Raw genomic sequence first — 14,884 nt, 5'->3', positions numbered from 1 at the left:
AGGTAAGACACCACAAAATTAAACCGAGAGAAAAACAACGACCAGCGCGCCTGTCTAGGATTCAGGCGCCTGGCAGACTCAAGGTAAATTAAATTTTTGTGGTCAGTCAATACCACCACCTGATGTCTGGCCCCCTCAAGCCAGTGACGCCACTCCTCAAAAGCCCACTTCATGGCCAAAAGCTCCCGATTCCCAATATCATAATTCCGCTCGGCGGGCGAAAATTTACGGGAAAAAAAAGCACAAGGTCTCATCACGGAGCAGTCGGAACTTCTCTGCGACAACACCGCTCCAGCTCCGATTTCAGAAGCGTCGACCTCAACCTGAAAAGGAAGAGCAACATCAGGCTGACGCAACACTGGGGCGGAAGAAAAGCGGCGCTTGAGCTCCCGAAAGGCCTCCACAGCATCAGGGGACCAATCAGCAACATCAGCACCCTTCTTAGTCAAATCAGTCAATGGTTTTACAACATCAGAAAAACCAGCAATAAATCGACGATAAAAGTTAGCAAAGCCCAAAAATTTCTGAAGACTCTTAAGAGAAGAGGGTTGCGTCCAATCACCAATAGCCTGAACCTTGACAGGATCCATCTCGATGGAAGAGGGGGAAAAAATGTATCCCAAGAAGGAAATCTTTTGAACCCCAAAAACACACTTAGAACCCTTCACACACAAGGAATTAGACCGCAAAACCTGAAAAACCCTCCTGACCTGCTGGACATGAGAGTCCCAGTCATCCGAAAAAATCAGAATATCATCCAGATACACAATCATAAATTTGTCCAAATAATCGCGGAAAATGTCATGCATAAAGGACTGGAAGACTGAAGGGACATTTGAAAGACCAAAAGGCATCACCAAATACTCAAAATGGCCCTCGGGCGTATTAAATGCGGTTTTCCACTCATCCCCCTGCTTGATTCGCACCAAATTATACGCCCCACGGAGATCAATCTTAGAGAACCACTTGGCCCCCTTTATACGAGCAAACAAATCAGTAAGCAGTGGTAACGGATATTGATATTTAACCGTGATTTTATTCAAAAGTCGATAATCAATACACGGCCTCAAAGAGCCGTCTTTCTTAGACACAAAGAAAAAACCGGCTCCTAAGGGAGATGACGAAGGACGAATATGTCCCTTTTCCAAGGACTCCTTTATATATTCTCGCATAGCCGCGTGTTCAGGCACAGACAGATTAAATAAACGACCCTTAGGGTATTTACTACCCGGGATCAAGTCTATGGCACAATCGCACTCCCGGTGCGGAGGTAGTGAACCAACCTTGGGTTCTTCAAAAACGTCACGAAAGTCAGACAAGAATTCAGGAATCTCAGAGGGAATAGATGATGAAATGGAAACCAAAGGTACGTCCCCATGAGTTCCTTTACATCCCCAGCTTAACACAGACATAGCTCTCCAGTCGAGGACTGGGTTATGAGATTGCAGCCATGGCAATCCCAGCACCAAAACATCATGTAGATTATACAGCACCAGAAAGCAAATAACCTCCTGGTGATCCGGATTAACACGCATAGTCACTTGTGTCCAGTATTGTGGTTTATTACTAGCCAATGGGGTGGAGTCAATCCCTTTCAGAGGTATCGGAGCCTCCAATGGCTCCAAATCATACCCACAGCGTTTGGCAAAGGACCAATCCATAAGACTCAAAGCAGCGCCAGAGTCGACATAGGCGTCCGCGGTAATAGATGACAAAGAACAAATCAGGGTCACAGATAGAATAAACTTAGACTGTAAAGTGCTAATTGAAACAGACTTGTCAGGCTTCTTAGTACGCTTAAAGCATGCTGATATAACATGAGTTGAATCACCACAATAGAAGCACAACCCATTTTTTCGTCTAAAATTCTGCCGCTCGCTTCTGGACAGAATTCTATCACATTGCATATTTTCTGGCGTTTTCTCAGTAGACACCGCCAAATGGTGCACAGGTTTGCGCTCCCGCAGACGCCTATCGATCTGAATAGCCATCGTCATGGACTCATTCAGACTCGCAGGCACAGGGAACCCCACCATAACATCCTTAATGGCATCAGAGAGACCTTCTCTGAAAATCGCCGCCAGGGCGCACTCATTCCACTGAGTAAGCACAGACCATTTGCGGAATTTTTGGCAGTATATTTCAGCTTCATCTTGCCCCTGAGACAAGGACATCAAGGCCTTTTCCGCCTGAAGCTCTAAATGAGGTTCCTCATAAAGCAACCCCAAGGCCAGAAAAAACGCATCCACATTGAGCAACGCAGGATCCCCTGGTGCCAATGCAAAAGCCCAGTCTTGAGGGTCGCCCCGGAGCAAGGAAATTACAATCCTGACCTGCTGTGCAGGGTCTCCGGCAGAGCGAGACTTCAGGGACAAAAACAATTTGCAATTATTTTTAAAATTTTGAAAGTGAGATCTATTCCCCGAGAAGAATTCAGGCAAAGGAATTCTAGGCTCAGACATAGGTGCATGAACAACAAAATCTTGCAAATTTTGTACCTTTGTGGCGAGATTATTCAAACCTGTAGCTACACTCTGAAGATCCATTTGAAACAGGTGAACACAGAGCCATTCAAGGATAAGAAGGAGAGAAAGAGAGGAAGGCTGCAGTATAGGCAGACTAGCAAGTGATTCAATTAAGAGCACACTCAGAACTAGAGGGAAAAAAAAAAAAAAAATTGTAGCAGACTTCTTTTTTCTCTCCTTTCTCAGCCAGTAATTTAACCCTTTTTTTTGGGCCGGTCAAACTCATGATTCTCAATGGCGAGAGAACATAGCCCAGCATATATGAGAACTAGCTCTTGGAAGATGGAAACTATACTGACCATGAACTAAACCTGCCGCACAACTAGAAGTGGCCGGGTAGCATGCCTACGTTTTTTTATCCCTAGATGCCCAGCGCCAGCCGGAGAACTACCTAATCCTAGCAGAGGAAAAGACAGTCCTGGCTCACCTCTAGAGAAATTTTCCCAAAAGGCAGACAGAGGCCCCCACATATATTGGCGGTGATTTTAGATGAAATGACAAACGTAGTATGAAAATAGGTTTAGCAAAAATCGAGGTCCGCTTACTAGATAGCAAGAAGACAGAAAGGGCACTTTCATGGTCAGCAGAAAACCCTATCAAAACACCATCCAGAAATTACTTTAAGACTCTAGCATTAACTCATAACACCAGAGTGGCAATTTCCGCTCACAAGAGCTTTCCAGACACAGTAACGAAACAGCAGCTGTGAACAGGAACAAAATGCAAAAACACACAAGGACAAAAGTCCAACTTAGCTGGGAGTTGTCTAGTAGCAAGAACATGCACAGAAAGGCTTCTGATTACATTGTTGACCGGCATGAAACTGACAGAGGAGCAAGGTTATATAGCGACTCCCACATCCTGATAGGAGCAGGTGAACAGAGGGGATGATGCACACAAGTACAATTCCACAAGTGGCCACCGGGGGAGCCCAGAATCCAATTTCACAACAGGGAGGTGGTCAGGGGCAGAGCCAGATGCCGGGGTGCAGAGGAGATGATACACACAAGAGAGTAGTCAAACAAGCTAAGATCAGAACCAAGAGATCAGGAGGTACCAAAGGGGAGAGACAGGGGCTTGTCAGAAGTGAAGCCAGAGGTCAGAAATCCAAAAGAACAAACAAGCAGAGTAAAGCACAGAGAGCAAGGAACACAATTGCAAACCGAGCACACACTCCAGGGGTCAGGCACACAAACAAGATGAAAGTATAGCTGACAGGGAATCCTGGTCTGGAGTGAGTATAAATACCCCTCCCAGATCCAAAGGGAGGCCAGCAAAATTAACCCTGAGAGAACAGGACATTAACCATGTCCTAACCATGACGCTACCATTATGGTGTGCTGAGACCATCATTTTGCTGGTGGTGGGACTCTTGACAGTGGCTGCGCATATCCAAGTTGGTGTTCCCTCAAGCTTCACTGAAATTGCAATGGTTAGGACTCAGAGAATCTGAAATGGTTTGGAAAGGAAAAATACACCTGTTTATCACACTATTTAGTCCATTTTGCAAGGCTTGTGCATTGCTGGTCAAGCTATGACGCTGCATCTGAAATGACTATTCTACTTACTGAGCCAAAAAGTATCTCATATGAAGAGAGACTTGTTTTTCTATCTGAGCCTATCTTATTGGGACAAGAGCTATAGGCAAGCATTCAGTCCATTTCTTGCCGGTCTTCTTTTCCTTCTGGATTTTTAACTTTAATATCCCATTCAGCCTTTCCACTGCTCTGTGGACGGTAAAGTGTGTGGAAAGCCGGTTAATTCTCAGAAACTGCAAAAGCTGCCTCACGACCTTTCCTGCAAGATGTGTACTTCTATCAGTTCAGGCATCCCATATCTACATACCACCTCCTTCATGAGTGTTTGAGCAGGAGCCTTGTAGCTTTTTGCACCAGATATGCCTCAATCTAAAAAGAGATCAACACAAACAAGCACAAATTCATATACCCCTATCTGTGGTTACTGTATATAGTCAATCTGCAATCTCTAAAACGGTGGAGAAGATGAGGGGTAGGTTTGTGTGGGGTCTTAACAGTTTTTCCTACGTCACACATCATGGAAGACTGAGTATACCTGGCCGGCTGGGTACTGAACCCTGGGGCCACCCATACCTTGTCCACCAAATCGCATACAGCTGCTTTTGAAAAATATGTTAGTCTATGGGTTACCTTGGCTATAATTGAGTAGAGAGCTTATGAAATCAAAGCTTACCGCCCTTACCCACAGATGTTGCTCAGTCAGTTGGGTCGCCTGCGTCTCCCACTCCTCCTATTGTAGGGACTCAAAAACATCAGGAGTGACAGATGTCACTGAGGTCATGGTCTACATTAGTACTAGACTCTCGACTCTAGGCCTCTTTGCTGCTTCATTGAGGAATACATCAGCGCATGTACTTCCATTGGCTTCATTGGTGGCTTCACCATCCCAAGCTTGGTCAGTAATAGGAGAGCCTCCATCAAGGCCCCTACACTCTCTGTAGTTTTAATAGGTGTCTCATCTGACATGAGGGAAGATCTACTGTCTACATAAACATTTGGCCATTTTACCCTTTGTCTCTCTACAAGCTTCAGAGAGTGCCTTCAGCTCTGTCTATTGTGCCGACATGTGAGGAGGGAGTGGTTCGCCTTTTGTTACCTCATGTTGTGTGACCACAACATATCCAGTGTAGAATGGAGCAGCATCTCGGTATCCCGATCCAGCAACAAAGTAATTTAAAGTCTGCGTTAAAAATGGGCTTGTTGTTTCAGAGCAATGCAATGATGTCTGATGTGCCATCCTCTATTAAGGAAAATTAGGTCACTTTCCACATCTTTTACCTCTGTTTCAAATACAGTGACAATGGTTTAGCTGGATTCATCACTTGAATTCTACAGTTGGGGCATGAAAGGGGTACATTGAAATATGTCTGGGTTATACCTGACTGAGAACACCATAAATATCGTGTAAAGCATAACTTTGTAATTAAGAACCATTTCTGGTGCCTTTTCTTGCATGAACTGCAGAAATGGCTCTGACACAAGAGCGTGCCCCCTAGGGACGAGGTCCAGTCTGGCTTAACAGTAAACCAAAGGACTCTGCTGTAGATCGTATTTAAGGCACTTTAACCCTAGAACGCATGACGTTAAAAATATACATATTAACGTATTGGGGGCCTTTTAGGCCCCCATGCACATAATGTAGAAAAATACACTTAAATAACTTTCACAAGTTTATAGCAAAATTGCTCAATAAAATATGAATAGTGGACAAAATTTTAATTATAATTTTTCACAGAAAACACCCAAAAATCTTTTTTTTTTCCAAATTTCACACAGACATGAAAACACACAAAAACGCATAGAAATCTATAGCAAACTAGCTGCAGCTACATTTTTATTCTAACTTTCTTTTCTATTATATCAGTCTTCCAAACAATTCTGACATGTTATTTTTTCAGAAGAGTGTTCTTTGCAAACAGTTTCCTTACAAGTGGAACAATATCGCTCAGTTTTCCTCTCTATGTTTCTTGGACGCATGAAACAACGCTTTCGTTTTCTTTCTCCTGGCTCTGGAATAATCTGAAACTGTACGTCACACCGTTTCATTGCTTCTTTAGTTTGCTTTGGCAAGCATTTCAAGTCGCTTCGCTCTATCATGTGAGGCATTGTAAGTTCATGACAAAGGTCCTTCAAGAATACGCGTCTCCTGTCCTTCCTCTGTGCATGAAATTCCGGATGAGTTTCTGTATAAATAATGAATGAATTTAGGGCTGCTACATCAAGCATATTTGAAAATAGTACTACAGGCCATCGTTTTGTTTGCCTCTTACACGAATATTCTCCCACCATCTCATCCATTTTGTCTACACCTCCTTTTGTTGTATTGTAATGCAGGATGATTTCTGGTTTCAATTTTTTGTCATTGCTGTCAACACTGCAATCGTGATGCATGGTACTGAGTAAAATCACTGATTTCTCCTTTTTCGCCTTGTAAGATACCAAAGTCGCTTTGTTATTGAATCCAAAGACACTCTCATAAAGTGCTCACTGACGATTGCGTTTCAGTGCTTCCGGAATTTCATGTCTGTTTTGCTTTATAGTACCAACAAGTGTAATAGCTTTTGCAAGCAGAAAATTGCCTAGTTCAACATTGGTGAAATAATTGTCCATGGTAATGTGTCTACCTGAATTAAATATTGGAACAGCAAGAGTTTTGACTATTTCAGACCCCAGATCCTTCTGTACTGATGCACCAACCTCTTTGCCACAGTAGATTATGCCATTTATACCATAATAAGACATAGCACTAGCAATCCTCCAAGTACAAGTTTCACTACATTTTACACTTCTACACTGAACTCATCACATGCACAAACTTCAAAACGGCATAGTTATCTTTTCCAGTTTTTGGACCATACTGTTTAATGCAAAATAACTCACCTGGAATGGAGGTAGACCAAGCTCTCAGTAAAAGTGAGCTACAAATGTAAGAATGAGCTTCTTACCTTATGCTACAGCACTAGATTTCACTTTTACTGGAGGGTCCATTCCACCTCGAGATCCAGTTGGTATAATGGAGGTCTGTTCCCGGACGTTCGTCACCAAATTCTGTTAGCTAAATATATTCTCTTCCATGCCTTTCGAATTCCAAATTAATAAGATTTGTTTCACGAGCCCTCGGAAACCAATACAGCACAGCCTGGTATGGAGTACTCAGGACTTCATGTTTATTAGGATATGTAGGCTACTTCAGTTGTGTCACAAAGGAAAGTTCCCTTTGAAATATGAGCCAATAAGACCTTAAGAGGCATGAATAGAAATGTAAAACTTCCCCATCCATCAATGTTATTTTATCACCATGACAGAGGGGTTACAAGACAAGATGGATACCACAGTCACAATATGGAATCTGTTTTCTCATAGTGGCCAACCACTACATATTTGTCATCCAGGACCTTACCTCCGGGCTTTCTTACACTACATTCCCTACAATGCATATCAAAAATCAATGAATTCAGCTCTGAAGCCTGCAGAATTGTGAATGCAGCTCTGGAGTATATTACAGATTGTAATCACCTGATTATTGTTGTCTCATGTAATATGTTTTTTTCTATTTCTAAAGGTCCAAAGAAATCCTGAGAGATACATAGAGAAGGAACCAGTGGAAGAAGAGGTGAGCCCGATCCGACGCGCTTCATCTATACGACGTTCAGCCTATGCATTCTCCCATCAGAGAGGATTTGGCGAGCTCATCTCAACCGGACGCAGCATACGGAGGAAGAAGGCTGCACCCAATGAAATGAGTGGATCTAATGGGAACGCTTAAAGGGGTTGTCTCATAAAAGTAGCATTTGTCGAAATGGATCTTTAGGAGATATAGACACTTTAGAAGGAGTCCTTGTTTGGGATCACCCTCTGAGTCAGAATGGAGAGCTACTACATAATCTCAGCCCCATTTTGGTAGGTTAGGTTTACCTATGCATTGACATGGACGACCTTTCAATTGCCTTTGCCAGACAGGGCGTCCTCAAAATGATCGCCAGGATAAAACGCCGTTTTAAAGAGAGACTTTTTTTCTATAGCCAGAGATGGTGTCCAAAGAAGTTGTATTCTTGTGCTTAATGTTTACATGGACTATGATGCCGGGTTACTGACATTTATGTAGATAATGATTTTAATAAATTATTTGTAGACTTTATTACGAGGCTTCAAATTAATTTACAGGTGTAGTTATTAAATCAATTTCATACATTATCAGTAATAAAAAAGAAAAGAACATGTAATAAACAGGGATCTCTCAAAAGTAATAACAAATTGTAATGATACAAAAACTACAAGCCAGAAATAATTAAAAACACTTAAAAAAAATCCTGTGGCCAACAATACAGCTCGTAATAGAGTTGTGGCCACCAAAATCCACCAGATGGGACAAGTTAATGTGAACACACGTATAACGATTACCTCTATGACTACAATATAATACAAAATGGCAGAAAGAATACTGTACAGTCAAATATTCCAATGTGCCAATATATGTAAAGGAATAAAGGAGAAAAACACACATTATTAGGCTATGTTCACACGTTCAGGATTTCCATCCTTTTTTTTTCCTGACTGAATCTGCAGGTCTCTGCAGAAAACGCAGGTGCGTTTTTTGTGCGTTTTTGGTGCGTTTTTGGTGCGTTTTTTGGTGCGTTTTTAGTGCGGTTTTTTGTGCGTTTTTTTATGCAGTTTTCTCTGCAAATTGTCTGTGTTTGACACAAATAAAGCTTTAACTGCAGTGGGGGAAAAAAAAAAAAGAAATGATGTCATTTCCTTGTCCAACCCTTTTCTTCTTCCATCCTCCATTTTGGGACTAAACACCAAAATGAGTGGACGTGTTTTGAATGACAGCGCTCCGCGTTTTGCGCCGCATGCGTCACTGCAGCGCACGCATCCGGGCGCAGAGGACGCAGCAAGTTGCATTTTTGCTGCGTCCAAAATCAATCAAAAAAAGGACGCATGCGGCGCAAAACGCAGCGTTGTGCATGCGTTTTGCTGCGTTTTACTTTGCGTTGTGTGTTGCGGCGCCGACGCTGCGGCGCACAACGCAAATGTGAACATAGCCTAAGTGCCACGTATTTCAGTGCCACGTATTTAAGTGCCACGTGCCACATATTTCAGTGCCACGTGCCACGTATTTTAGTGCCACGTGCCACGTATTTAAGTGCCACGTGCCACGTATCTCAGTGCCACGTGCCACGTATTTAAGTGCCACGTGCCACGTATTGTAGTGCCACGTGCCACGTATTTAAGTGCCACGTGCCACATATTTAAGTGCCACGTGCCACGTATTTCAGTGCCACGTATTTAAGTGCCACGTGCCACATATTTCAGTGCCACGTGCCACGTATTTCAGTGCCACGTGCCACGTATCTCAGTGCCACGTGCCACGTATTTCAGTGCCACGTGCCACGTATCTCAGTGCCACGTGCCACGTATTTAAGTGCCACGTGCCACGTATTTTAGTGCCACGTGCCACATATTTAAGTGCCACGTGCCACGTATTTCAGTGCCACGTGCCACGTATTTCAGTGCCACGTGCCACGTATTTTAGTGCCACGTGCCACGTATTTAAGTGCCACGTGCCACGTATCTCAGTGCCACGTGCCACGTATTTAAGTGCCACGTGCCACGTATTGTAGTGCCACGTGCCACGTATTTAAGTGCCACGTGCCACATATTTAAGTGCCACGTGCCACGTATCTCAGTGCCACGTGCCACGTATTTCAGTGCCACGTGCCACGTATTTTAGTGCCACGTGCCACATATTTAAGTGCCACGTATTTCAGTGCCACGTGCCACGTATTTCAGTGCCACGTGCCACGTATTTAAGTGCCACGTGCCACGTATCACGTATTTCAGTGCCACGTATTTAAGTGCCACGTGCCACGTATTTAAGTGACACGTATCATGTATTTAAGTGACACGTATCACGTATAAGTGACACGTGTCACGTATTTAAGTGACACGTATCACGTATAAGTGACACGTGTCACGTATTTAAGTGCCACGTATTTAAGTGCCACGTATCCCACGAAGATTTTCCATGGAGAACAGACACATCCAGAGATATGTCTGCTCTCCACGGATGCAGCAACACACTGACAGGAGCCATAGTTCCTGTCGGTGTGTCACTGCGCATGCGCGAGCGAGTTTACCGGCGGTCATTGACCCCGGCACTCTCGCTTAACGGCAGTGCTGCGTGGGAAAGTTCAACGCAGCTGTACTGCTGTTAACCGAGACGCCGGAGTCATTGAGCTCCGGGACAGTACGCGATACACTGCTAGGAGCTTCGCTCCTGGCAGTATATCGCCGGAGAGCAGCCGATCGGCGTGGGACACTCGTTTTATGGATTCTGCGGACAGGGAGTATGGATTTGGTTTATTATTTTTGGATTTTTTCCTGGAGGATCGAGGGCTTCGCCTACAAGTGTGCTGTTGGTGAGTATATACTCTATGTTATGTGTTGTATGTACTGTGTGTCATGTATGTGTATTGTGTGTAGGTGTTTGGTGTAACTTTACCATTGTGCTAAGTCGCCGGACACAGGGACAACTCTCCCATCCTAATACCGGATGGGAGTAGTAGTCCATACGGCGACTTAGCACAATGGAGGCACTAGCGTCGCATGGGGACACGCACACACACACGCATACACACACACATACACACAGACACACACACACACACATACACACACACACAGACACACATACCAAATCAATCAAACGGCCGACACGATCCCCATGCGCCGGTATGCCTCCATGTCTCTCCGCCCACGCACTTCCGGCCCCGCACTTCCGCCGGCTTCCCCGCACTTCCGGCTGCAGCGGTTCTGCACAACAAACCGCAGTAAAACCCGCAGATATATTTTTGATCTGCGGGTTTTACTGCGATTTTGACCTCACAATGGAGGTCTATGGGTGCAGAACCGCTGCGGTTCAGGAAGAAGAATTGACATGCTCCTTCTTTTTTCCGGGAGCTATTCAGCACGGCTTTTTTTTTTAAATTTCCGGACCATGTGCACAGTGTGTCCTGTTTTCCATAGGGTACAGTGTACTGTACCCTGCATGGAAAACAGCTGCGGAACCGCAGCGGCAAAACCGCCGCGATTCCGCGGTAAAAAACGCACTGTGTGAACATGGCCTAAAAGTCCAATGTGGTGCAGCACAATCAAAAATTATATCACAAATGACACGTATAAAAAAAAATGCGAGAACATCCAAAATGCTTGTCGTGGTGGGATGGCTTTTATGCTATTTTTTATCTAAAACAGTATTACTGAAAACTGTGTTATTTTGATGGACTTTTTACTTGTGTACTTGTGAGTCTGTGCTTCAAAATGAGTTTTAATTAGTTTTGTCACTGCTCAGCCATACGTAATTTCCTCAGTTCCCATATGTTCAACATATGGTTCTATATCAAAAGAGGTTTAGATGGTCAACTCTTTCTCTTTGAGAGATTCTACGTGAGAGAGGATGGGGGGGGTGAATGCCCCCTCCCTGGAGATGTGTTATGGATTTTAATGTTTTCTATGACATGGGCTCACACCAGTAGCGTAGCTACTGGGGGGGCAGAGGGGGCCTTCGCCCCGGGCCCTGCCACATGAAGCGGCCCACTGGGAGCCGGCACTGCCACTTCCGTGATGAGGCACAATACAGGAGGAGCGCAGCAAAATGCCTGCTCCCCTGTCAGACGGCGATTCTGCACGCTCGTCCCTCCTGAACTGTATTATTGTGCTGACCGACCTCAGGAGCTTCTCCAGGCTGCAGGTTTGTTCCCTCCCTCTCCCTGTGCTGGAATTGGCCCAGGGCAGGCACGCTGGGTCCTAGTGCCCACCTCCATATCACTCACTCAGATACTTCCTGGTCCTGCTGCAAACTTCATCGGTAAGTGGGGATAAGATACATTAGATTGATAGGCATGTCATAGTCATTGGGGGGTAAATGTGAGAGGATGGGGTGTTGTGGGGGCTTAGGTGGGGGAGGGGGACAGGGCTGGGGGGTGAATGTGAGGATGGGGGGTGTTGTGGGGGAGGGTCGACAGGGCACTGAGGAGGTGAATGTGAGAAGATAAGGGTATTGTGAGGGCTGAGGTGGGTGAAGGGCGACGGCACTGGGGGGCTGATTATTATACGGCTTTGTTATGAGATTATATGCACTCCATCACATGTAATAGTTGTTCTCTGGGATGGGGAGGTAGGGGGCTTATTATACTTACCAGCTGGGTAAGCCATGAGCTGCATCACATTCAGGGCATGTGCACACGCTGCGGTTTTTACTGCGGATTTATCGCGGTTTCTAGTGCGGTTTCTGCTGCGGGTTTACACCTGCAGTTTTCTATTGGAGCAGGTGTAAACCCGCAGCGGAATCCGCACAAAGAATTGACATGCTGTGGAATATAAACCGCTGTGTTTCCGCACGTTTTTTTCCGCAGCATGTGCACTGCGGATTTCGTTTCCCATAGGTTTACATTGTACTGTAAACTTATGGGAAACCGCTGCGGACCCGCAGCTGCGGAAGCGTTGCAGTTCCGCAGCGAAATCTGCAGCGTGTGCACATACCCTTAAAGCATCATTCCAGCATTTTTTTTATTTCACCTCTGGAGTGGCACTTTAAGGGTATGCACACGTTGCGGATTTGACTCTACCATGTAAACCTATAGAAAACAAAATTCACAGTGCACATGCTGTGGAAAATACCACACGGAAACGCTGCACTGTATTTTCTGCAGCATGTCAATTCTTTGTGCGGATTCCGCAGCGTTTTACACCTGTTCCTTAATAGGAATCCGTAGGTGTAACACCGCAGGGGAAATCCGCACAAAAAATGCTGGAAATCCGCTTGTAAAACGCAGTGCGTTTTACATGCGGATTTTTCAAAATCTGCGTGGAAAAATCCTCACACAAATCCGCAACGTGGGCACATAGTCTCAATCTAAGACCAACTGTCTGATACTCACCTTCCGGCGTTTTCATCAGTTTTCGCCACCGCACCGTTTGGGTTCGTCTCCTGCAGTTTGTGACCTGTCCTCTGCCCTAGCGTTTCATGGAGCGGTACGGTATCAATGTGAGTCTATAAGAGCCTCGTTCTGGCCTCTTTCTCGCCTCTTCCTGGCCCTCATAGACTTACATTGAGCGCTTATGATGCAGCTTCTAACTTCTGGCCAATCAGAAGCTGTGCTCACAAGATGGAGCTGCGGGACTGGAGCGATGCCAAAAAGCGGTCAATATGGCGGAAGATGAGTATATGGCCGGGGCAGGGGACTTGTGCTTAAAGCACCTCCAGCAGTGAAAAAAAAACCCTGATAGAGTGGTGCTTTAATAATAAGCAGACTGCCAAATCATGACACAGAGCTCCTGCTGCCATGAGCCCCAATATCACTGGCGTCATCAGGCGGTCATGTGACCACATGTTTACTATGTGCTTGTGTCGACTAGAAAGGTTTGGTTTCTTTCAATAGAAGAGAATTGAGAGAAGCCGAAAAAGTCGTCACTTGACCGCCTGCAGATTGGGCAGATTGGGGCCACTATCACTGTACATGGGGGGACTCAGGGGACATTATTAAATGTCAAGTGGGCACTTAAGAAGCATTATTATTTATAGGGGCATCAGTGCGCAACTACTGGGTGGTAGAGGCTGCTGAGCTGGCTGTCAGTTGAAGTAAGGGTATGTGCACGCATTGCGGATTTGGCTGCGGATCTGCAGCAGTTTTCCATGTGTTGTACAGTACTATGTAAACCTATGGAAAACCAAATCCGCAGTGCACATGCTGCGGAAAATTCCACGTGGAAATGCTGCGTTGTATTTTCCGCAGCATGTCAATTCTCTGTGCGGATTCCACAACGGTTTACACCTATTCCTTAATAGGAATCCGCAGGTGTAAAAACACAGGTGAAATCCGTACAAAAACTGCACAAAATCTGCAGTAAATCCGCAGGTAAAACGCAGGGCATTTTACCTGCGGATCTTGCAGGACCTGCATGGAAAAATCCACAATGGAATCCACAACGTGTGCACATAGCCTAAGAGGTGCAGTTACAGCTGCTGCGCTCTATACACAGAGCGGTGACTGAAACCATGCCGGCGCCGCCCCCCTGGCTGCAGTGAGGAATAAAGTTAATTTCCTCCTGGCAGTGTGACTTTCAGTGCAGGCGACACAGTGTCAGGACACTATTAACTATTATACTGTGTTTTGAGGGACCAATGGGAACATCATTCTATGTATAAGGGAGCTCTATTGGACATCATACTGTATGTACGGGAGCTGTGGGCCAATCATACTGTGTATAAGGGAGCTGTGAGCATACCATACTGTGTATAGGGGGCAGTGCTGATATCATACTGTGTATAGGGGAGCAGTGGGGACATCATACTGTGTATAGGGGAGATGTGGGATCATCATATTGTGTATTGGGGAGCTGTGGGGGCATTGTACTGTGTATAGGAAAGCTGTGGGCCCACCATACTGTGTATAGTCAAGCTGTTCATGGAGGCTACTTAGGGGACATTATTAAATGTTAAGTGGGCACTTAAACATTATTGCTATAGGGGCACTCAGAGTACTGAGACCATTAAAATTTCATATGTAGTATTATTACTTTTTAGGGACAAAATGTGAAGGGCACTAGCACAGGGCATTAATGTTTTCTAGGGGTGAATTTTATCATTTAGAGAGCACAAAGGAGTCATTATTACTATGTAAGGGGCACAGTGGTGGCATTACTATGTGGGGCGGCACCATTATTGTACCATACTGCAGGTGCTGTAGGACACATATGGAAGCAGCGGCTCAGTATTGGGGTATCAGCAGAATGAGGAGTTTGTGCAGGTTGGGGATA

At 45.1% G+C, this 14,884-nt stretch overlaps 1 protein-coding gene across 3 annotated transcripts in view; it reads left to right on the top strand.

Moving 5' to 3' along the window:
- LOC143804491 (phospholipid-transporting ATPase IC-like) overlaps positions 1-8,201 on the top strand; it is a 103,375-nt gene extending 95,174 nt beyond the window's left edge. For all 3 annotated transcript variants that reach the window (XM_077282648.1, XM_077282635.1, XM_077282640.1), the window contains exon 28: positions 7,626-8,201. In XM_077282648.1, the coding sequence (XP_077138763.1) occupies positions 7,626-7,829 (204 nt within the window). In that variant the 3' untranslated portion in view covers positions 7,830-8,201. The remainder of the gene's footprint in view (positions 1-7,625) is intronic.
- The last annotated feature ends 6,683 nt before the right edge of the window (positions 8,202-14,884 follow it).

The sequence above is a fragment of the Ranitomeya variabilis genome, chromosome 1 (assembly GCF_051348905.1).
Source record: "Ranitomeya variabilis isolate aRanVar5 chromosome 1, aRanVar5.hap1, whole genome shotgun sequence".
NCBI lineage: Eukaryota > Metazoa > Chordata > Amphibia > Anura > Dendrobatidae > Ranitomeya > Ranitomeya variabilis.
This window is presented reverse-complemented; position numbering and strand designations above follow the sequence as displayed.